General features: G+C 46.1%; 1 protein-coding gene across 1 annotated transcript; it reads left to right on the top strand.

The window, feature by feature from the left end:
- The first annotated feature begins 12,419 nt into the window (after nt 1–12,419).
- LOC109760873 (kinetochore protein NUF2 homolog) lies at nt 12,420–17,049 on the top strand. The gene is made up of 11 exons (XM_020319672.4): nt 12,420–12,723; nt 12,810–13,119; nt 13,219–13,398; nt 14,534–14,623; nt 15,039–15,146; nt 15,454–15,507; nt 15,600–15,714; nt 15,811–15,968; nt 16,253–16,348; nt 16,455–16,513; nt 16,700–17,049. The coding sequence occupies exons 1-11, from the start codon at nt 12,548–12,550 to the stop codon at nt 16,812–16,814; spliced, it is 1,461 nt and encodes a 486-aa protein (XP_020175261.1). The 5' UTR covers nt 12,420–12,547; the 3' UTR covers nt 16,815–17,049.
- Nucleotides 17,050–23,763: the final 6,714 nt, after the last annotated feature.

Below are 23,763 nucleotides of genomic sequence, written 5' to 3'. Positions count from 1 at the left end.
CTACCATTTGTGCACAAGTTAGAGGAAGAATTTTGAGATGGTATGAGAGGGAATTTTGTGGGTTTGAGCAAGTTATTTGGCGAAATCCAACGATCCCCTCTTAATAGTGCGGGATCCCTATACTCAGGAACAAACCGAAAATAAGGAGTCGAAGCTTTTTATCATTGTCTTGTGTCTCTGCTCTTGAGTGATATATGTATATATATATATATATGTTTTATGTCTGTAGTCATGATCCACACACACATAGCCCTTGAGACATAATCCTGAGAAATACTCGATAAACATGATTAGTCCCAACATGCATGTTGTCATCAACATCAAAATATGATTAAGGGCATGATTGCACTTTCAACCGTCATCACGCCGTCGTGCTGACGAAACTCTCCGGCGAAGCTTTGCTAGATCGAAGCTCGCGGGACGTCATCGAGCTGAACGTGTGCTGAACTCGGAGGTGCCGTGCGTTCGATACTTGGATCGGTCGGATCGTGAAGACGTACGACTACATCAACTGTGTTGTTCTAACGCTTCCGCTTTTGGTTTACGAGGGTACGTGGACAACACTCTCCCCTCTCGTTGCTATGCATCACCATGATCTTGCGTGTGCGTAGGAATTTTTTTGAAATTACTACGTTCCCCAACAGTGGTATCAGAGCCAGGTTTATTTGTAGATGTTATATGCACGAGTAGAACACAAGTGAGTTGTGGGCGATACAAGTCATACTACTTACCAGCATGTCATACTTTGGTTTGGTGGTATTGTTGGATGAAGCGGCCCGGACCGACATTACGCGTACGTTTACGCGAGACTAGTTCTACTGACGTGCTTTGCACACAGGTGGCTGGCGGGTGTCAGTTTCTCCAACTTTAGTTTAACCGAGTGTGACTACGCCCGGTCCTTGAGAAGGTTAAAACAACACTAACTTGACGAACTATCGTTGTGGTTTTGATGCGTAGGTAAGAACGGTTCTTGCTCAGCCTGTAGCAGCCACGTAAACCTTGCAACAACAAAGTAGAGGACGTCTAACTTGTTTTTGCAGGGCATGTTGTGATGTGATATGGTCAAGGCATGATGCTATATTTTGTTGTATGAGATGATCATGTTTTGTAACCGAGTTATCGGCAACTGGCAGGAGCCATATGGTTGTCGCTTTATTGTATGCAATGCAATCGCCCTGTAATTGCTTTACTTTATCACTAAGCGGTAGCGATAGTCGTAGAAGCAATAGTTGGCAAGACGACAACGATGCTACGATGGAGATCAAGGTGTCACGCCGGTGACGATGGTGATCATGACGGTGCTTTGGAGATGGAGATCAAAGGCACAAGATGATGATGGCCATATCATATCACTTATATTGATTGCATGTGATGTTTATCCTTTATGCATCTTATTCTGCTTTGATTGACGGTAGCATTATAAGATGACCTCTCACTAAATTTCAAGGTATAAGTGTTCTCCCTAAGTATGCACCGTTGCGAAAGTTCGTCGTGCCGAGACACCACGTGATGATCGGGTGTGATAAGCTCTACGATCAAATACAACGGGTGTAAGCCAGTTTTGCAACAGCAGAATACCCGGGTTAAACTTGACGAGCCTAGCATATGCAGATATGGCCTCAGAACACTGAGACCGAAAGGTCGAGCGTGAATCATATAGTAGATATGATCAACATAGTGATGTTCACCATTGAAAACTACTCCATCTCACGTGATGATCGGACATGGTTTAGTTGAGATGGATCACGTGATCACTTAGATGATTCGAGGGATGTCTATCTAAGTGGGAGTTCTTAAGTAATATGATTAATTGAACTTTAATTTATCATGAACTTAGTACCTGATAGTATTTTGCTTGTCTATGTTGTTGTAGATAGATGGCCCGTGTTGTTGTTCCGTTGAATTTTAATGCGTTCCTTGAGAAAGCAAAGATGAAAGATGATGGTAGCAATTACACAAACTGGGTCCGTAACTTGAGGATTATCCTCATTGCTGCACAGAAGAATTTCGTCCTGGAAGCACCGCTGGGTGCCAGGCCTGCTACAGATGCAACTGACGACGTTAAGAACGTCTGGCAGAGCAAAGCTGATGACTACTCGCTAGTTCAATGTGCCATGCTTTACGGCTTAGAACCGGGACTTCAACGACGTTTTGAACGTCATGGAGCATATGAGATGTTCCAGGAGTTGAAGTTAATATTTCAAGCAAATGCCCGGATTGAGAGATATGAAGTCTCCAATAAGTTCTACAGCTGCAGGATGGAGGAGAATAGTTTTGTCAGTGAACATATACTCAAAATGTCTGGGTATAACAATCACTTGATTCAACTGGGAGTTAATCTTCCGGATGATAGTGTCATTGACAGAATTCTTCAATCACTGCCACCAAGCTACAAGAGCTTTTTGATGAACTATAATATGCAAGGGATGGATAAGACAATTCCCGAGCTCTTCGCAATGCTAAAGGCTGCGAAGGTAGAAATCAAGAAGGAACATCAAGTGTTGATGGTCAACAAGACCACCAGTTTCAAGAAAAAGGGTAAAGGGAAGAAGAAGGGGAACTTCAAGAAGAACGGCAAACAAGTTGCTGCTCAGGAGAAGAAACCCAAGTCTGGACCTAAGCCTGAGACTGAGTGCTTCTACTGCCAACAGACTGGTCACTAGAAGCAGAACTGCCCCAAGTATTTGGCGGATAAGAAGGATGGCAAGGTGAACAAAGGTATATGTGATACACATGTTATTGATGTGTACCTTACTAATGCTCGCAGTAGCACCTGGGTATTTGATACTGGTTCTGTTGCTAATATTTGCAACTCAAAACAGGGACTACGGATTAAGCGAAGATTGGCTAAGGACGAGGTGACGATGCGCGTGGGAAATGGTTCCAAAGTCGACGTGATCGCAGTCGGCATGCTACCTCTACATCTACCTTCGGGATTAGTTTTAGACCTAAATAATAATTATTTGGTGCCAGCGTTAAGCATGAACATTATATCTGGATCTTGTTTGATGCAAGACGGTTATTCATTTAAATCAGAGAATAATGGTTGTTCTATTTATATGAGTAATATCTTTTATGGTCATGCACCCTTGAAGAGTGGTCTATTTTTATTAAATCTCGATAGTAGTGATACACATATTCATAATATTGAAGCCAAAAGATGCAGAGTTAATAATGATAGTGCAACTTATTTGTGGCACTGCCGTTTAGGTCATATTGGTGTAAAGCGCATGAAGAAACTCCATACTGATGGACTTTTGGAATCACTTGATTATGAATCACTTGGTACTTGCGAACCATGCCTCATGGGCAAGATGACTAAAACGCCGTTCTCCGGAACAATGGAGCAAGCAACAGATTTGTTGGAGATCATACATACTGATGTATGTGGTCCGATGAATATTGAGGCTCGCGGCGGGTATCGTTATTTTCTCACCTTCACAGATGATTTGAGCAGATATGGGTATATCTACTTAATGAAACATAAGTCTGAAACATTTGAAAAGTTCAAAGAATGTCAGAGTGAAGTGGAAAATCATCGTAACAAGAAAATAAAGTTTCTACGATCTGATCGTGGAGGAGAATATTTGAGTTACGAGTTTGGTCTTCACTTGAAACAATGTGGAATAGTTTCGCAACTCAAGCCACCTGGAACACCACAGCGTAATGGTGTGTCTGGACGTCGTAATCGTACTTTACTAGATATGGTGCGATCTATGATGTCTCTTACTGATTTACCGCTATCGTTTTGGGGTTATGTTCTAGAGACGGCTGCATTCACGTTAAATAGGGCACCATCTAAATCCGTTGAGACAACGCCTTATGAACTGTGGTTTGGCAAGAAACCAAAGTTGTCGTTTCTTAAAGTTTGGGGCTGCGATGCTTATGTAAAAAGCTTCAACCTGATAAGCTCGAACCCAAATCGGAGAAGTGTGTCTTCACAGGATACCCAAAGGAGACTGTTGGGTACACCTTCTATCACAGATCCGAAGGCAAAACATTCGTTGTTAAGAATGGGTCCTTTATAGAGAAGGAGTTTCTCTCGAAAGAAGTGAGTGGGAGGAAAGTAGAACTTGATGAGGTAACTGTACCTGCTCCCTTATTGGAAAGTAGTTCATGACAGAAACCGGTTCCTATGACACCTACACCAATCAGTGAGGAAGCTAATGATATTGATCATGAAACTTCAGATCAAGTTACTACCAAACCTCGTAGGTCAACCAGAGTAAGATCCGCACCAGAGTGGTACGGTAATCCTGTTCTGGAGGTCATGTTACTTGACCAAGGCGAACCTACGAACTATGAAGAAGCGATGGTGAGCACAGATTCCGCAAAATGGCTTGAAGCCATGAAATCTGAGACGGGATCCATGTATGAGAACAAAGTGTGGACGTTGGTTGACTTGCCCGATGATCGGCAAGCCATAGAGAATAAATGGATCTTCAAGAAGAAGACTGACGCTGACGGTAATGTTACTGTCTACAAAGCTCGACTTGTTGCGAAAGGTTTTCGACAAGTTCAAGGAGTTGACTACGATGAGACTTTCTCACCTGTAGCGATGCTTAAGTCTGTCCAAATCATGTTAGCAATTCCCACATTTTATGATTATGAAATTTGGCAAATGGATGTCAAAACTGCATTCCTGAATGAATTTCTGGAAGAAGAGTTGTATATGATGCAACCAGAAGGTTTTGTCAGTCCAAAGGGAGCTAATAAAGTGTGCAAGCTCCAGCGATCCATTTATGGACTAGAAGCCTCTCAGAGTTGGAATAAACGTTTTGATAGTGTGATCAAAGCATATGGATTTATACAAACTTTTGGAGAAGCCTGTATTTACAAGAAAGTGAGTGGGAGCTCTGTAGCATTTCTAATACTATCTGTGGATGACATATTGTTAATTGGAAATGAAATAGAATTTTTGGATAGCATAAAAGGATCCTTGAATAAGAGTTTTTCAATGAAAGACCTCGGTGAAGCTGCTTACATATTGGGCATCAAGATCTACAGAGATAGATCAAGACGCTTTAGGACTTTCACAAAGCACATACCTTGACAAAGTTTTCAAAAAGTTCAAAATGGATCAAGCAAAGAAAGGGTTCTTGCATGTGTTACAAGGTGTGAAGTTGAGTCAGACTCAATGCCCGACCACTGTAGAAGATAGAGAGAAAATGAAAGATGTTCCCTATGCTTCAGCCATAGGCTCTATCATGTATGCAATGCTGTGTACCAGACCTGATGTGTGCCTTGGTATTAGCTTAGCAGGACCAAAGTAATCCAGGAGTGGATCACTGGACAGCGGTCAAGAACATCCTGAAATACCTGAAAAGGACTAAGGATATGTTTCTCATTTATGGAGGTGACAAAGAGCTCGTCGTAAATGGTTACGTCGATGCAAGCTTTGACACTAATCCGGACGATTCTAAATCACAAACCGGATACGTGTTTACATTGAACGGTGGAGCTGTCAGTTGGTGCAGTTCTAAACAAAGCGTCGTGGCGGGATCTACGTGTGTAGCGGAGTACATAGCTGCTTCGGAAACAGCAAATGAAGGAGTCTGGATGAAGGAGTTCATATCCGATCTAGGTGTCATACCTAGTGCATCGGGACCAATGAAAATCTTTTGTGACAATACTGGTGCAATTGCCTTGGCAAAGGAATCCAGATTTCACAAGAGAACCAAGCACATCAAGAGACGCTTCAATTCCATCCGGGATCAAGTCCAGGTGGGGGACATAGAGATTTGCAAGATACATACGGATCTGAATGTTGCAGACCCGTTGACTAAGCCTCTTCCACGAGCAAAACATGATCAGCACGAAAACTCCATGGGTGTTAGAATCATTACTGTGTAATCTAGATTATTGACTCTAGTGCAAGTGGGAGACTGAAGGAAATATGCCCTAGAGGCAATAATAAAGTTATTATTTATTTCCTCATATCATGATAAATGTTTATTATTCATGCTAGAATTGTATTAACCGGAAACATAATACATGTGTGAATACATAGACAAACATAGTGTCAGTAGTATGCCTCTACTTGACTAGCTCGTTGATCAAAGATTGTTGAGTTTCCTAGCCATAGACATGAGTTGTCATTTGATTAACGGGATCACATCATTAGGAGAATGATGTGATTGACTTGACCCATTCTGATAGCTTAGCACTTGATCGTTTAGTTTACTGCTATTGCTTTCTTCACGACTTATACATGTTCCTATGACTATGAGATTATGCAACTCCCGATTACCGAAGGAACACTTTGTGTGCTACCAAACGTCACAACGTAACTGGGTGATTATAAAGGTGCTCTACATGTGTCTCCAATGGTACTTGTTGAGTTGGCATAGATCGAGACTAGGATTTGTCACTCCGATTGTGGGAGAGGTATCTCTGGGCCCTCTCGGTAATGCACATCACAATAAGCCTTGCAAGCAATGTGACTAATGAGTTAGTTACGGGATGATGCATTACGTAACGAGTAAAGAGACTTGCCGGTAACGAGATTGAGCTAGGTATTGAGATACCGACGACCGAATCTCGGGCAAGTAACATACCGATGACAAAGGGAACAACGTATGTTGTTATGCGGTTTGACCGATAAAGATCTTCGTAGAATATGTAGGAGCCGATATGAGCATCCAGGTTCTGCTATTGGTTACTGACCGGAGACGTGTCTCGGTCATGTCTACATAGTTCTCGAACCCGTAGGGTCCGCATGCTTAAAGTTCGGTGACGATTGGTATTATGAGTTTTTGTGTTTTGATGTACCGAAGGTAGTTCAGAGTCCCAGATATGATCACGGACATGACGAGGAGTCTCGAAATGGTCGAGACGTAAAAATTGATATATTGGACGACTACATTCGGACACTGGAAGTGTTCCGGGTGGTTTCAGAGAAATAGTGGGCCTTATGGGCCTTAGTGGAGAGAGAAATAGTGGGCCTTATGGGCCTTAGTGGAGAGAGAGAGAGGGCTGGCCTAGGGCAGGCCGCGCGCCCCTCCCCCTCTGGTCCAAATTGGACTAGGAGAGAGGGGGGCGGTGCCCCCCTTTCCTTGTCCCTCTCCCCCTTCCTTTCCCCCTCCTAGTAGGAGTAGGAAAGAGGGGAGTCCTACTCCTACTAGGAGGAGGAGTCCTCCTCCTGGCGCGCCCACAAGGGGCCGGCCGGCCTCCCTCTGGCTCCTTTATATACGGGGGCAGGGGGCACCTCTAGACACACAAGTTGATCTGTTGATCTTTCCCAGCCGTGTGCGGTGCCCCCCTCCACCATAATGCACCTCGATCATATTGTAGCGGTGCTTAGGCAAAGCCCTACGTCGGAAGCATCATCATCACCGTCATCACGCCGTCATGCTGACGAAACTCTCCGATGAAGCTTTGCTGGATCGAAGCTCACGGGACGTCATCGAGCTGAACGTGTGCTGAACTCGGAGGTGCCGTGCATTCGGTACTTGGATCAGTCGGATCATGAAGACGTACGACTACATCAACTGCGTTGTTCTAACGCTTCCGCTTTCGGTCTACGAGGGTACGTGGACAACACTCTCCCCTCTCGTTGCTATGCATCACCATGATCTTGCGTGTGCGTAGGATTTTTTTTGAAATTACTATGTTCCCCAACATAGAGTGCATTGAATACTATGAGAAGTTTGATACTTGATGATTGTTTTGAGATATGAAGATGGTAATATTAGAGTTGTGCTAGTTGAGTAATTGTGAATTTGAGAAATACTTGTGTTAGAGTTTGCAAGTCCCGTAGCATGCACGTATGGTAACCATTGTGTAACAAATTTGAAACATGAGGTGTTCTTTGATTGTCATCCTTATGAGTGGCGGTGGGGGACGAGCGGTGGTCTTTTCCTACCAATCTACCCCCCTAGGAGCATGCGCGTAGTGCTTGGTTTTTGATGACTTGTAGCTTTTTTCAATAAGTATGTGAGTTCTTTATGACTAATGTTGAGTCCATGGATTATACGCACTCTCACCCTTCCATCATTGCTAGCCTCTTCGGTACTGTGCATTGCCCTTTCTCACCTTGAGAGTTGGTGCAAACTTCACCGCTGCATCCAGACCCCGTGATACGATACACTCTATCACACATAAACCTCCTTATATCTTCCTCAAAACAGCCACCATACCTACCTATTATGGCATTTCCAAAGCCATTCCAAGATATATTGCCATGCAACTTTCCACCGTTTCATTTATTATGACATGCTTCATCATTGTCATATTGCCTTGCATGACCATGTAGTTGACATCGTATTTGTGGCAAAGCCACCATGCATAATTCATCGTACATGTCACTCTTGATTCATTGCCCATCCCGGTACACCGCCGGAGGCATCCATGTAGAGTCATATTTTGTTCTAGTATCGAGTTGTAAATAAGTAGAAGTGTGATGATCATCATTATTAGAGCATTGTCCCGGAAAAAAAGGAAGGCCCCCCCCCAAAAAACAGAAAATAAAATAAATGAAAGGGACAATGTTACTATCTTTTCCACACTTGTGCTTCAAAGTAGCACCATGATCTTTATGATAGAGAGTCTCTTATTTTGTCACTTTCATATACTAGTGGTTATTTTTCATTATAGAACTTGGCTTGTATATTCCAACAATGGGCTTCCTCAAATGCCCTAGGTCTTCGTGAGCAAGCAAGTTGGATGCACACCCACTTAGTTTCTTTTGTTGAGCTTTCATACATTTATAGCTCTAGTGCATCCGTTGCATGGCAATCCCTACTCCTTGCATTGACATCAATTGATGGGCATCTCCCTAGCCCATTGATTAGCCGCGTCAATGTAAGACTTTCTCCTTTTTTGTCTTCTTCACACAACCCCCATCATTATATTCTATTCCACCCATAGTTCTATGTCCATGGCTCACGCTCATGTATTGCGTGAAAGTTGAAAAAGTTTGAGATTACTAAAGTATGAAACAATTGATTGGCTTGTCATCTGGGTTGTGCATAATGAGAGCATTCTTGTGTGACGAAAATGGAGCATGACCAAACTATATGATTTTGTAGGGATGAACTTTCTTTGGCCATGTTATTTTGAGAAGACATGATTGCGTAGTTAGTATGCTTGAAGTATTATTATTTTTATGTCAATATTAAACTCTTATCTTGAATCTTTCGGATCTGAACATTCATGCCACAATAAAGAAAATTACATTTAGAATTATGTTAGGAAGGATTCCACATCAAAAATTCTGTTTTTATCATTTACCTACTCGAGGACGAGTAGGAATTAAGCTTGGGTATGCTTGATACGTCTCCAACGTATCTATAATTTTTGATTGTTCCATGCTATTATATTATCTGTTTTGGATGTTTAATGGGCTTTATTATACACTTTTATATTATTTTTGGGACTAACGTACTGACCAAAGGCCCAGTGCAAATCGCTGTTTTTTTTGCCTATTTCAGTGTTTCGCAGAAAAGGAATATCAAACGGAATGAAACCTTCCGGAGAGTTGTTTTTTGAACAAACGCAATCCAGGAGACTTGGAGTGGACGTCAAGGAAGCAACGAGGCAGCCACGAGATAGGGAGGCGCACCCAGGGGGGTAGGCGCGCCCCCCACCCTCATGGGCCCCTCGTGGCTCCACCGACCTACTTCTTTCGCCTATATATACTCATATACCCCGAAAACATCCAGGAGCACCACGAAACCCTATTTCCACCGCCGCAACCTTCTATACCCATGAGATCCCATCTTGGGGCCTTTTCCGACGCTCCGCCGGAGGGGGAATCGATCACGGAGGGCTTCTACATCAACACCATAGCCTCTCCGATGATGTGTGAGTAGTTTACCACAGACCTTCGGGTCCATAGTTATTAGCTAGATGGCTTCTTCTCTCTCTTTGGATCTCAATACAAAGTTCTCCTCAATTCTCTTGGAGATCTATTCGATGTAATTCTTTTTGCGGTGTGTTTGCCGAGATCCGATGAATTGTGGGTTTATGATCAAGATTATCTATGAACAATATTTGGTTGTTCTCTGAATTCTTATATGTATGATTTGATATCTTTGCAAGTCTCTTCGAATTATCAGTTTGGTTTGGCCTACTAGATTGATCTTTCTTGCAATGGGAGAAGTGCTTCGCTTTGGGTTCAATCTTGCGGTGTTCTTTCCCAGTGACAGCAGGGCAACAAGGCACGTATTGTATTGTTGCCATCGAGGATAAAAAGATGGGGTTTATATCATATTGCTTGAGTTTATCCCTCTACATCATGTCATCTTGCCTAATGCGTTACTCTGTTCTTATGAACTTAATACTCTAGATGCATGCTGGATAGCGGTCGATGTGTGGAGTAATAGTAGTAGATGCAGAATCGTTTCGGTCTACTTGTCGCGGACGTGATGCCTATATACATGATCATGCCTAGATATTCTCATAACTATGCGCTTTTCTATCAATTGCTCGACAGTAATTTGTTCACCCACCGTAGATTATGCTATCTTGAGAGAAGCCACTAGTGAAACCTATGGCCCCCGGGTCAATTTTCCATCATATAAGTTTCCGATCTATTTTATTTTGCAATCTTTACTTTCTAATCTATATCATAAAAATACCAAAAATATTTATCTTATTATCTCTATCAGATCTCACTTTTGCAAGTGGCCGTGAAGGGATTGACAACCCCTTTATCGCGTTGGTTGCAAGGTTCTTATTTGTTTGTGCAGGTACAAGGCGACTTGCGTGTAACCTCCTACTGGATTGATACCTTGGTTCTCAAAAACTGAGGGAAATACTTACGCTACTTTGCTGCATCACCCTTTCCTCTTCAAGGGAAAACCAACGCATGCTCAAGAGGTAGCAGCCGCCGCCGGTGTGGTCACCGTCGCCGGTCCCTTCTTGGACGTGGCCTCCCCCTGTCTCTGACTAGCCGATCCCCCCCAGCTACTGGTGGAGTCTTCATCGTTTTTGGAGTCGCCGTTGCCGTCTTGGTCGATGCCATCTTCTTCGGATCCTTGGTCGTCGTCCCAGAAGTCCTCTCCGCCATCAGCTCCGCTCCTGGTCGAGATTGTCTCCTCCGGTCTGTGATCTAGGCTGCGTCGTCCCCGCCTAGAGCACCACCGTATCCACACCACCCCCGCACTCAAAACCCTAACCCTAGCACAGAGGCGCAATCGCCATGCAATCGCCCCTCTGTCCCCTTAGCGTTTCGGTTACGTGGTGGACCCCTCACATCACATTTGTTTGCACGCTTGATACGGCAACCACAACTTTATAGCTAACCTTGACTGTGGCTTCCACTTCTGCCAACGTGGTTTTCGTCACACATGCGAGGTACTAGTGGCGCTCGGACGTAGCTTCAGTGACCGCACCTGCGTTTGGCTGTATGACAGGGCCCAACTACCTTGTGATCGTTCGTGTAAAAGGAATTGACAGAAAACAAAGAATTAATATCACCCTTCTAGACTGAATCAGTGCGACAAAATGGACTTCTGGCCTCACGCAAAAATTATATTCTTTGCAAAGTGGTCGTGGGGGGGGGGGGGGGGGGCATCGCCCCCCTTACTTCAACATAGTCATTCCTTTCAATTCTCCAGCAAAACCACGAAGTCTTGATTTTCTCTGAAGTCGTCGTGTACGTTTCAGTGCTGGATACAAAGCGCACCAGATGCTACGTTCTGTACCGCGGCGGGGGACACTATGTCTTATCAATATCCAATGATAAAACAACATATACGATCTTACTTTTTTGCAGTCTGGAATCATAGAACAATTATTGTAATTTTCATTAAATGTACAAGTAGTATGTTACAAAGAGAGCATGAAAAAGAAGAAATTGAAAAAACTATCTATAAAAGACAGAAAAGAGATCAGTTATCTGATTCCAGTTCTTGGAATCATTCTGTTCGGATGAGAGTTTTGCAGCTATCCAATTCTCAAGACAGGGAACATGACTGTCTTTAATCCTGTGCGTGAGCAAATGATGGTCTTCCTTAAGTCTGGTTCTCCAGGACCCAATAGATTGTTTGATGCCTCTTAAATACTCATTCCGTTGTTAAATATAAGTCTTTTTAGAGATTTCAATGCGACTATATACAGAGCAAAATGATGAGTCTACACTCTAAAATACGTCTATATACATTTATGTAGTTCATACTGAAATCTTTAAAAAGACTTATATTTAGAAACAATCTACACTCTAAAAAGACTTATACTCCGTATTTTGTTATTTATTTGCATTCAAATGTGCCAACATAGAATGAGGATCTCTAGATTGAACTCTTTAGGCAAGTACCAGACACAATTATTAGACGCTTACAGTGTTTGCAGGACTATTCGGCGCGCAAGGCGGTGAACTGAATTCTTAACGGGCCGTATTCATTCGGCCCATCTAAGCAGGTACAAGGCTCAGTGGTCAGTACGTACACTAAAAAAAGATACACACCACTAAAAAAAAACTAAAAAAATACACTACGCCGCTGGCCGTTGCGGCGGGAGAGCCGTCCAAAACATTTGGATTTGGGGAAGAAAATCTCTCGGCGATTCTCCGGCCACCGTCCTCTCCCCGGCGGCGTCTCACCCGATGGCGTCCGGCTTCCATTTCCCGTTACTGTCGCCGGCGAAGATCGCGGAGGAGCTGGTCCAGTTCGATGTCGCCCCCTTCGCCAACCTCCGCGCCGAGCACATCGCCAGCCCGCAGCCCGACCTGCTCCCGGGCGTCCTCGGCCGCTTCTTCGACTACTTCGTCGACGCCCCCGGGTAACAACACAAGCACGGCGTCCCTTCCTTCTCCTACCCCCCACCCACCCGTCCGCCCGCTCTCTCACCAGGCCGGATTTTCGCAGGGACGGCGAGGGCGGGCAGCTAGGGTTCAGCGAGCTGGAGGTGCTGGACAACCCGGAGCACCACGCGGAGGCCATCCGGCTGCTGCGCCTCTACAACAAGTCGCAGATCTTCCTCGAATCCATCCACTACAAGGACTTGACGCTCGCCGACTTCACCCACCCGACGCCGCGCCGCGTCGTCGAGGTCCTCAGCGCCCTCATCAACTTTCTCCTCTACAGGCACGACAAGACGGAACTCCTGCAGTCCATCGTCAGCGAGTCCTCCGACTACCACGAGCGCGACCTGGAGCTCAAGGCCAGGATCGCCCAGGTCTTCCCTGTTCACCGTTTATGCAGCTCTCCTGTTCGTGGAAATGCCCACAGGGCGACCAGCGATTCTTAGTGTTGTGTTTTGGTTTTTCGCGTGCAGATTCAGAAGGAGATTGCGGATCATGAGCTCGCGGAGCAGATGGAGGAGCCCATGGCCCAGCAGCTGGAAGCGGACGTCAATGCTCTGCAGCAGAAAGTTCAGGTTTACAACAAGCAGCATCTGGCCCTGCGAGCAAAAGCCGCAGCCATCAGTGACACGAAAGAGGAGATCCACAGGAAGGTGTGCTGATTCCTACCCTGTGTTAGCATGATTTCTTCTATTTCTTCCGTGTGTCCAAAACTCTATTTTAATACTATGGTTAGGTTCAATGTGGTTGAAAACACGTCACGACATGTGATTAGCAGTTTTGTTTTGTATGTGACATTTCATTCGTCATATAGGTCAACTTGAACCTCCACTTGAGCTCTGAACTGTCTTATAATGATTTTACAGCGTTGTAAAGCCCTTCAGTTCATTGTAAATTTCTCAAAGCTATATATACAACTAAGTTAATTAGAATGATGTCTTCCTGTAGTATCATTCTCCATCCAAAAAGCTAATTATTTTCTGTGGATTTCTAGCGTCATGAGTTACAAAGAAAGTATAATCCATACAGAGAGCCAAGCATGCTACATGGTCTATGAGTTTCTGATTAAAATGCCTGACACATTACCATATTAGGTCAAATATAAACAGCCTCGTGTAGTTGTGGTGCAATCTATTGAGCCTTGTGCCTTTGGCGTGTCTTCGATTCTGGTATTCTAGATGAAAGCTAGAGCTACTTGGTCAAAAACCTTGCCTCCAAGTATCTTCCTAGATGAATCTCGAGCTGGTTTTGATGCAATAAACCCAGAGCTCTCCTAGCATCCTTTTTGAAACCTGAAACAGGAGACCTGCTCATCTGCCAAATCAAACTAAATTGGAGCTCAAACTAGCTTGAAAAAGTATGAGCCCTAATCAGAACAAGGTGCATTAACTGTGATTGGTTATAACTTGCAACATTAAGTACTACATTTATTTATAGGGCCACAGATTTCACTAAACCAGGAGCTATTGGCCCTACCTAACACATCTCCTGTTCCATCTTAACTTTGAGAAGCCATAGGCTCCATTCACCCTTCGTAGGGTAGAAGTGCTCCAGCCCACATAGGACCAGGGTATCTACAATTTACCATCTGAAAAGTGAACTCTGTGCACAATCTGTTTAAATTACTTTTATATCCACCATTTACTCTGAGTCTTGACATCTGCTTGTGAGGATATTGAACATCTGATATATTGCGCTGCCAATTTAAGCTGATTGTTTGATATTCTGCGGAAAAACAACAGCTCACTGCATAATGTATATTTGTTGCATCTATGTTTCGTGCTGCAGATAACCCAGGCTGATTTTGAGTTGACTAAACATGCCCAAGAAAACTCCAAATTGAGGTCCAAGTTAGTAAAGTCCCCAGAGAAGGTTCAGGTGAGACCTTTTTCATTTTTTATTTATTTGTAGTAGCAGGTAAGGTTCAGAAATTTGGTACATGATGTTCGTCCAGTGACCTGATGTTGTGACTATACGATAAATTACCTATACCCGGTCTTGTAATCTGCCTAGTACTAGGTGACTGCATATCTGCATAAACGGCCTGGTTGACCTGCTATTTTCATTTTTCCATGCATATCTGCATAACCTGCCTACTACTAGGTGACTGCATATCTGCATAAACGGCCTGGTTAACCAGAAATTGCTACGTTAATTTTTCCATGCAATTCGGCTTGTGGAGGGGCTGGACTCCTATTATTTGACTTGCTACCTGTGATTTACTGAATTCAATCATCATAGGGGATCTGTGTAAGCTTGCATACCTGATTGTGGATTTTATTTCGTATTAAAGAGGGCCTTGGAAGAGAAGAAATCAGCCCGTGCTAAGTTGAAGGAGTCTGAGAAAATAGCAACACAAAATGCTCAAGAGAAAACTACCACTATGGAGATACGCAATAAGGTATTCCAGTTCCACTTTTCATCAGAATATGCCAATTCCAGAAGTTTGTTTTACTTCAAACATTGGCCGTGACAACTGATTTCAGGCTTCCATGGAATTTGATTAAGAAAAACATCAGCTACATATGTATCTCCCACTCCCAGGACAATTTAGTTTCCTCATATGATATATCTGCGATATTTTGGTTCAGTCTGTTACAGCTGGTGTTGGTGCTAGCTTGTATCAGAATGGCACTTACTGCTGTTCCTACTTATGCTTCACCAGTTGATACCCTATGATTGCATCTTAAAGTATCTCCATATCGCAGGCTCTTGAAAAACTGGTGAAGCAACACTCTAAAATCCAGGATGTACATGAACAGGTAAGAATAGCTGCAAAGCATGGTTGAATTCTGTAGCTGGATTGATTGAATGATGAGACTGGGCTAACTCTTCTACTTTCTGTTGCTGCTAGCTTGCTGCTGCTAAAACAGTTGAAAAGGAAGTTAAAACTCGTAAGGCTAAGCTTAATGATGAAAGTGTCTCGGTTATGTCCTTTGAAGCACAGATTGTTGAGTGGAAAGGAAAAGGTTATATTTCTAGTTTGTAAAATATATTTTATATGGTCCTCCCTTTCTAAGAGTTACTGTTTCCCTCACATTGTTCCATGAATCCCTTCCAACCAGTACATGAAATGGAGGAGCGTCTCAAGGTGAAAGTGAAAGAAAGGAATCAAATAATAGCAAATGAAAATCAGAAGCTGGGCGCTTTGAGCTCCGAGACTGAGGTTAAATTGCAGTGCCTTGAACCTAGAGAAAAGAAAGTAGAGGCAATGATCGCGAAGGTGATGTTCTTTATTCTGAAGTTATCGCTTGTTTGAACTTTAATATCCTTTTAAAATGGGAAAAGGTCGTTAATTTTGGTGTTTGCATGTAACACGTCCTATGGTGATTCTTTTGAGGCCTTATTAGTATCTATTGCCACTGTTCGTACAGAAACACGAGACTAGCTGTCAATCTCTTTGACTGTTAAAGCCTGCAGATTTAGTTGCTGTTTTTTGTTAATTGTATCTTTTTTTTCCTTCCAAAAAAAGCTGACATATTGCATTTCGTTATTTTAACCACATAGGCTTCGAAGCTATGTTCTGAAGCTGCTTCTGCGAGGACTAGTGCCACAGCACAACAGCAGAAAATTCACGCAAAATTCAACAACATTGTGAAGGCGGTATGTCTGAGTAACTGAGTTAGAAGACTGCTTCGTAAAACCATCAATAAAGCATGCTTCATTTCAAATGTATCTGTAACCGCTAATATATTGGTTCTTTCTGCAGTTTAACACCTACATGGATAGTGTCGACCCTTTCTTAGAGCGGATCGAGGAGGTTGGCAGGTTAGACCACCGACCGAGCTTTCGAGGCCATCTAAACATTTTTCCTTCATTGAATGAAAGCACCTGACCTGTGACCAGAAGCCGAACTGAATATCGGCCAAGCCGATATCTACCTGTTTGATAATGCAGACTAGCAGCCGAGAATTTCTGATCAGATGATTTGTTTCATTGTTTCCAAATGTGCAGGCAACTGGCAGGGGAACGCGCCTCTGCTCCCGATCCATCTGCCGCCGTTGCAACAAAAGCCACACCCAGATCCAGTGCAACGAGCAAGAAGTCAAGGGCTAGGAGAAGGACTTGATGAGGTGCTGTTCCTTTTATACCAGTGCCTATTGCTGACTTATGCGCTGGTTTGTTGCAGGCTTAGGCATTGATTAGGATAACCAAAAACTACGTGCTGATGTTATGTAACTATAGGGGCTGGCTAGGTGTCAGGTGAGTGAAAAACAAATTTGGGTCAGTCGATCTTTATGAGCCATTGGATGTAAGATGATGGCCATATCAGCTTCTTCAATCTGAAATGGTTTCACTGTTCATCTTCTACCTCAAACTGTTGATCTACCACCGGCCTAACTGCCTGCCACCGCCTGCGGCTAGTGGCGCTCCTGCACCTACCTCGCCGCCCCGCCCTTCCCCCAATCGCCGCCTTTGGCAATACCTCTAACCCCAGCCATGACTATTTTTTTCGATGAACCTGCACCTCCCCCTCTCCTCAACACACACACACATGCACACACCTAAGATAATGGGGCGCCTGTCACACTAAGATAGACCCAGAGGGCATCTTCGGCGAGCCGGCATTAGCTTCTTCTCTCCAGCGGCTCCTCCTTTCGATTGACCCAAAAACTATTTCCAGACGACTTACAAGTAGCTAAACTGGTAAATATATGGTGCATTTGTTTTTTTGCTTCGGTTTGTGACTTGTCGTCTGATACAATTGCTTTGTTCTCGTACCGATACAATTGAAACCTGACATTGATGCTTGTCATTGCAACGGCAAAAGTGAAACCCTGTTGGTGCGGCGACGCAGACTAAAACCAACGCCAACCCCCATTTCTATCATCGTCATCGTGTCACCTCACCATATAGTCGATGAGAGACGACCACGGTGCCATCATCAACAGCTCGCTCTTCTTGAAGCTTCGAGCAATGCCACGGCAAGAAGGGCAATGCCGTCGCCTGGGGACCAACACCACATTCTATTTTGTAGATCTTGATATTTCTGTTAGAAGGGAGAGAGGGATTGATGGAATTGTTTATTGTATTGCTTGAGCCTCGTGGGCATATATATAGGAGTACAATGATCTATTTGGAGTACAAGACAAGCCAGAACAAATCCTAGTCTATCTCGTCTTTCCTAATAATCAATATACTCAATATCCCCCCGCAGTCACAACGGTAGCGACGCAGACGGTGAGACTGAAGAAGAATCCGAAGGCAAGACGACGGACACCCCCCGCAGTCGTAATGGTCGACGCATCGCGGAAGTCGTGGCTGGAGTGGAAACCGACGAGGTTGCTCAAGCAAGGCGGTAGCCCTTTGTGCCGTTTGTCGATGTAGCCGAGAGCGTAGGACGGTGGAGCCGTGGTCGAGGTAGCCGTGCGAAGAATGCCGTCGTCGATGTTGAGTCGGAGAAGCCGGTGTCGAGGAAGTCGCCGTGGAGCCGCGGGCGCAAGGAGGCGCCAAGTTAGTGATGGGCGCAGTGGTGTCGAAGTAGTGGTGCGCCGGGAAGAAGATGTTGTTGACGGCACGTCGTGGCGGGTTTGCCAAGCCCGGGGACACATCGTGGACGAAGGCACGCATCGGTGTTGCCAGCACCGGGCATGCGTAGACGGACGAAGACGAAGTTGACGAAGCGCCGCACCAGGCTTGCCAGGCCCGGGGACATGTCGTGGACGAAGGCATGCACCGGTGTTGCCAGCACCGGGCATGCGTAGACGAGGGACCTGCACGAGCTGTACGCCATGTCGGAGAAGTCGGAGAGGCCAGCAGAGAAGAACTCGACGACGGATGCGGCGTCAATCGGCGCGGGGCCGATGTCGCCTGCGGTTGTCGGAGTAGACGAAATGGTCGGGGTAGATGACGGCGACGCTGGCGACGGGCTGATGCTGGACGAAGACGAAGGAGGTGGACGGGCGGCGGCTGTCGGTGTCAAAACCGGCGGATCTCGGGTAGGGGGTCCCAAACTGTGCGTCTAAGGCAGCCGCCGCCCGAACAGGAGGCGGGGGACACAATGTTCGGATCTCGGGTAGGGGGTCCCGGACATTCATGAGAAATGGTCGGATCTCGGGTAGGGGGTCCCGAACAGGAGGCGGGGGACACAATGTTTACCCAGGTTCGGGCCCTCTCGATGGAGGTAATACCCTACTTCCTGCTTGATTGATCTTGATGATACGAGTATTACAAGAGTTGATCTACCACGAGATCGTAGAGGCTAAACCCTAGAAGCTAGCCTATGATTTTGATTATTGTCGTCCTAGGACTAAACCCTCCGGTTTATATAAACACCAGAGGGGGCTAGGGTTACACAGAGTCGGTTACAAGGGAGGAGATCTACATATCCGAATTGCCAAGCTTGCCTTCCACGCAAAGGAGAGTCCCACCCATACACGGGACGAAGTCTTCAATCTTGTATCCTCATTGTCCAACAGTTCGGCCAAAGTATATAGTCCGGCTGTCCGAGGATCCCCTAATCCAGGACTCCCTCAGTAGCCCCTGAACCAGGCTTCAATGACGATGAGTCCGGCGCGCAGATTGTCTTCGGCATTGCAAGGCGGGTTCTTCTCCAAATCCTGAGTACCTGTCAAGTAGTGTTCGGCTTCCCATGAATGTTGCACTCCTCGGCTTCTGCGCCTAATAATGGCTATCTTCCACGTGTCGAGCGAATGCGAGAAGTCGGGGCATTTTTACATTTGACATCCTATCCATGTGAGTAAATCGTCTATTTAAAGAGTCGGGGATCCTCATATCCAGATCACACCATCCTCCCACAGCGAGTATTCATCGGAGCGCGCCCGGGAAAGTCCATCCCATCATGGCCGGCCATCGCAACTCCTCCTCTTGCTCCCGTAGCACTAAGCCAGGCAATTGGGAGAAGTGTTCCGTCCCCCACAGCCAATTAGTAGAGTTACAGACCCAGGGGTTCCTCCCTCCTGCGTATATGGTCCCCGTCCGAGCCGGACTAGCCACTTACAATGGCGGGGAGCAAGCGGAGAGCTTTCCCAACCCATCCATGGGGGAGCGGGTATGCCTTGTCCCTTACTTATTAAGGGGACTCGGATTTCCAATCCATCCGTTCCTCTGCGGGCTCTTGGAGTTCTACAGCCTCCAGCTGCATAACTTTACTCTCGCCTCCATATTACACATCGCTGGTTACGTCGCCTTTTGCGAGCTGTTTCTGGGCTGCGAAGCTCATTTCGAGCTATGGAAGAGGCTATTCTGCCTCGTACCCCGTACACAGGAGGGGTCAATATATCAAGTGGGCGGAGCCGAAATATGGCGCATCGCCGGGACCGGATACCTGTCCGGTACTCCGAAGAAGACATCCGAAGACTGGCCTTCGGGGTGGTTTTATATGGAGGACGTCCCCCTTCCGGACCCTATTCGGATGGGCCTTCCTGAGTTTGATAATGCCCCTTTGAAGAAACGCCACAGCTGGCGCCCTCAGAGCCCCCAGGAGGAAGATAACAGAGAGGTCCTTTACCTGATGGGCAGGATAAAAACGCTGGCCAAATCAGGACTGACAATAGTCGAGGTTATGTCAATATGTATAATGCGGGGAGTGCAGCCACTTCAGTATCAGGGGAAACCCATGTGGCACTTCAATGGAGAAGACGATGCCACCCGCTGCGGTCGTAAAGGTCCGGACTCCGCCGCTGCTCTAGCGAAAATACTGTCCGATTTGTACAAAGGAGAGGAAGAGGAGTTCATCCGCATTAAGCCACGGGATGGATTCTCCATGTACAACCCCCCAAACTGGGTGAGCCGCTACCTTTTACTCCAGACCTTCCCGCATTCTTCATCATAAATATTTACCTTGCTATTTCTTAGCACGAACTATGAAAAGCTGTGAGGGAGGTCCACAGCCCGTCTCCACAGCCAGAGGACCTTGACCGGGCCCTCGACCCCGGACTCGAAGAAGATCCGAACATATTTGTGGAGCTCGTCGACAGGACGTTCTATCAGTTAAGCTGCGACGGTGCCTTGGTGGCCATCATAGCCGATTATCCTGGCCTGCTCCCTGCATCGCATGTAAGTAAAACCGGAGTCCCAACTTCCGAGAAGGATCCCTTCTTTGCACTTCACCCACCTCACACGTATTGCGTCTTACAGGGAAGGCCCTCGGGGCCCCATGCCGAACCCGCGGTGACTCATCAACAAGGGGCACCGAAGACGGGTAGGCTTAAAAGGAAGGCGGTCAGGACCGAAACGCCGTCGCAGAGGTATGAAAAAACCCTGCTCCGTGGTTGTCGTCTTTAAAATATAATAACGTCCATGGTTCCAGGCAGAAAAAACGCTCGCCGGACCGTGTCCGGAGAGCCTGCCGGCCACGCCTCCACCAGCCGGACTCCAGAGCCGGACTTAGGGGAGATGCTAACGTGGGGACAACACCGGATGTTCCTCCTACAGAGGATGCGGATAGGTTGTCCGCTACGAATTCCGAAGTGGAGAGCGCCATGAATCACAGGCGTCGCCAGGCCGTACTCCGCGACCCTAGTTTCTCCGAAGAGGCGTTCGATGCCTTCAACTCAGGAGACGCGTACATCCGAGCTGCTCAAAATGGCCTTGCCAGAGACACGGACCAGTATGTAAAGGATATACGGGTAAGAAAATCTGATAATTATGTATATCAGTAGCCCCTGAGACTTGAAACAGTTGGCGCAACTGATTTAAGGATCATTATATGCGTAGGTTCTTACGGAGAAGAATACCCAGTTGTCTCAAGAGCTGAAGGAGTGCAAAGCCCAGTTACGGGCCGCAGTTGCCGGAATGGAGGAGTCCAAGAAGGCCCCATCTGGTAATATTTGTCTTGATCGAAAAGAATGAAATGACATGTACCAGTTAGTATTCGGCATGCATGCAAATCTAACAATAGATTCTGCAGATAATCCTGGAGTGAATCCGAAGATCGTGCGAGCGGATGAGCAACATGCTCAACGACAGCTAGAGGCTGGCGAGCGTGTGCTTACGCGGGTTAGGCGGGAGAAAAACGATCTCCAAGATGCCAATACCCGGCTGGGCGTTGAACTGAAAGATGTTCGAGCCCAGCTCGCTGACTCCATAAAGGAGAATAAGAGGCTTCGACGCGACATTTTTAGTAAGTGCTTGAACGAACTTTTATAGAGTTCGGCGAAGAAACCGGCTAACAGAGTTATATCTGTAGGTATGCTGACAGGTCGTCCCGAAGAGGAGATGCCCGGATCTGCGGGCGATCTTCTGCAAGGGCTCTCACAACTGCACGAACAAGTTCGGCAGGTGATGCAGGGCATTGCCCAGGCCTTGTGGCCACCCGCCTCCCTGCCAGGAGGCATGGGGGAGCTCGTAGAGATGCTCAAGGGAGCGCGGCGGCGCTTCCGATTATGGAAGATATCGGCCTGCCGACAAGGTGCAAGGGAAGCCTGGGCCATGGTGAAGACGCGGTATACCAAGGCTGACCCTAACCACATGACCGAGGTCGGACCTGTAGGGTCTGATGGGAAAGAGATCCCCGTTAGTCTGATATACGACCAGGTAAAATTAGCCGCAAAGTATTCCCAACAGGATTGTAGGCTAGACAGCCTGTTGGATGGTATAGAAGAAGAATTTAGTCATTCTAAGTGACTGTGTACTTCAAATGACATATTTTGTCCCTAGCCGGATTGTAAATCATTTGTCATGGCGGACCTTTTCGCTTCGACCTCCGGACCCGACAGTCCGGAGTGTATCCGAATACCCGCTCAGTTATGTAGAAACCGGGGTACGCATGGAAACCAGGCGTAGGGGTCATAAGTGCTTGAACAGACAAGTACCCAACTAGATATGTTATATTACATGGATAGTAAGAAACATCTTCCAGGGAGAATAGTTCCGTTACGAGTTCCTTTCCCTGGGTGCGCATGCATTAATGTGCATGTCCGAACTGCGAAAAGAGACGCAGGATATAAACATCTGGGGGCATGTATTGCAATAAGTAAAAGTCATCTTTTGTTCACCGACCAAATATTCCCTTAAGAACGCTAGCTTTCGGCTTCACCCAGTCTGAGGTACACATCCGGCTGACCCGGCAGTAACAATCGCAGAGGTGCTTCCCTTATGCCCTAGCCGAATTAACGGGAACGTAGGGCATAAACACAAGAGCCAGGCAACCCAGCTTGGCCAAAACTTAAGTCATATCGATGCATATAATGGCGAAGAAAATGTACATGTGGAAAAGTAACACATGTGCAGGGGGCATAAAGCCCGGAATATAATTATATTAAGCTTCTGTATAAGAAGCCCCCGGGTATAATGAGCACGCACGGCGCGTCAAGATTGTGTAGTCAAGACACATTTTAAGCTTTTAAGGCTATGAAGAAAAAGGGAAGAAAGAAAGAAAGAAAGACAGATAGCGGATATATATATATATATAAGGCAGAGGTAAGGAGACGAACACAGAGTCCGGCACTAGGCGTAGAACCTTCGGAGTCTGGCCGCGTTCCATGGGTTTGGCTCGGGTCGATTGTCCGATGCATCACGCAGACGATACGTTTCACCGGTTAGAACTTTATCGATGATGAAGGGACCTTCCCATTTTGGCTTGAGCTTGTCCTTTTTATTCTCTGGTAGGCGTAGAACGAGTTCGCCAACGTTATAAGTTTTGGCCCGTACTTCTCTGCTTTGATACCGTCGAGCCTGTTGCTGATAGAAGGCGGAGCGGGCTTTTGCCACGTCACGCTCCTCCTCCAGGGCGTCCAAACTGTCATGCCGATCAAGCTCGGCTTCTTTCTCTTCGTACATGCGCTCTCGAGGTGAGTCATGAATGATATCGCAGGGCAGTACCGCCTCTGCACCGTACACCATAAAAAACGGTGTGTATCCGGTAGTGCGATTCGGCGTGGTCCGCAGCCCCCATAGTACGGAGTCGAGCTCCTCAACCCAGTGCGTATCTGATTCCTTCAAGGATCGCACTAATCTGGGTTTAATGCCGCTCATAATAAGACCATTTGCTTGTTCGACTTGACCGTTTGTTTGGGGGTGATAAACGGAGGCATAATCGAGCTTAATGCCCATGG

The sequence above is a fragment of the Aegilops tauschii genome, chromosome 6 (assembly GCF_002575655.3).
Source record: "Aegilops tauschii subsp. strangulata cultivar AL8/78 chromosome 6, Aet v6.0, whole genome shotgun sequence".
Taxonomy (NCBI): domain Eukaryota; kingdom Viridiplantae; phylum Streptophyta; class Magnoliopsida; order Poales; family Poaceae; genus Aegilops; species Aegilops tauschii.
The sequence above is the reverse complement of the archived record's forward strand: the minus strand, read 5'-3'. Positions and strand labels throughout refer to the sequence as shown.

Excerpts from the sequence above, each read along its gene's own strand:
- LOC109760873 (XM_020319672.4), top strand. The coding sequence starts at position 12,548 with ATGGCGTCCGGCTTCCATTTCCCGTTACTGTCGCCGGCGAAGATCGCG. Across the intron at positions 12,724-12,809 it reads TACTTCGTCGACGCCCCCGG|GGACGGCGAGGGCGGGCAGC; the intron begins GTAACAACACAA and ends GGATTTTCGCAG. Across the intron at positions 13,399-14,533 it reads AAGAGGAGATCCACAGGAAG|ATAACCCAGGCTGATTTTGA; the intron begins GTGTGCTGATTC and ends TTCGTGCTGCAG.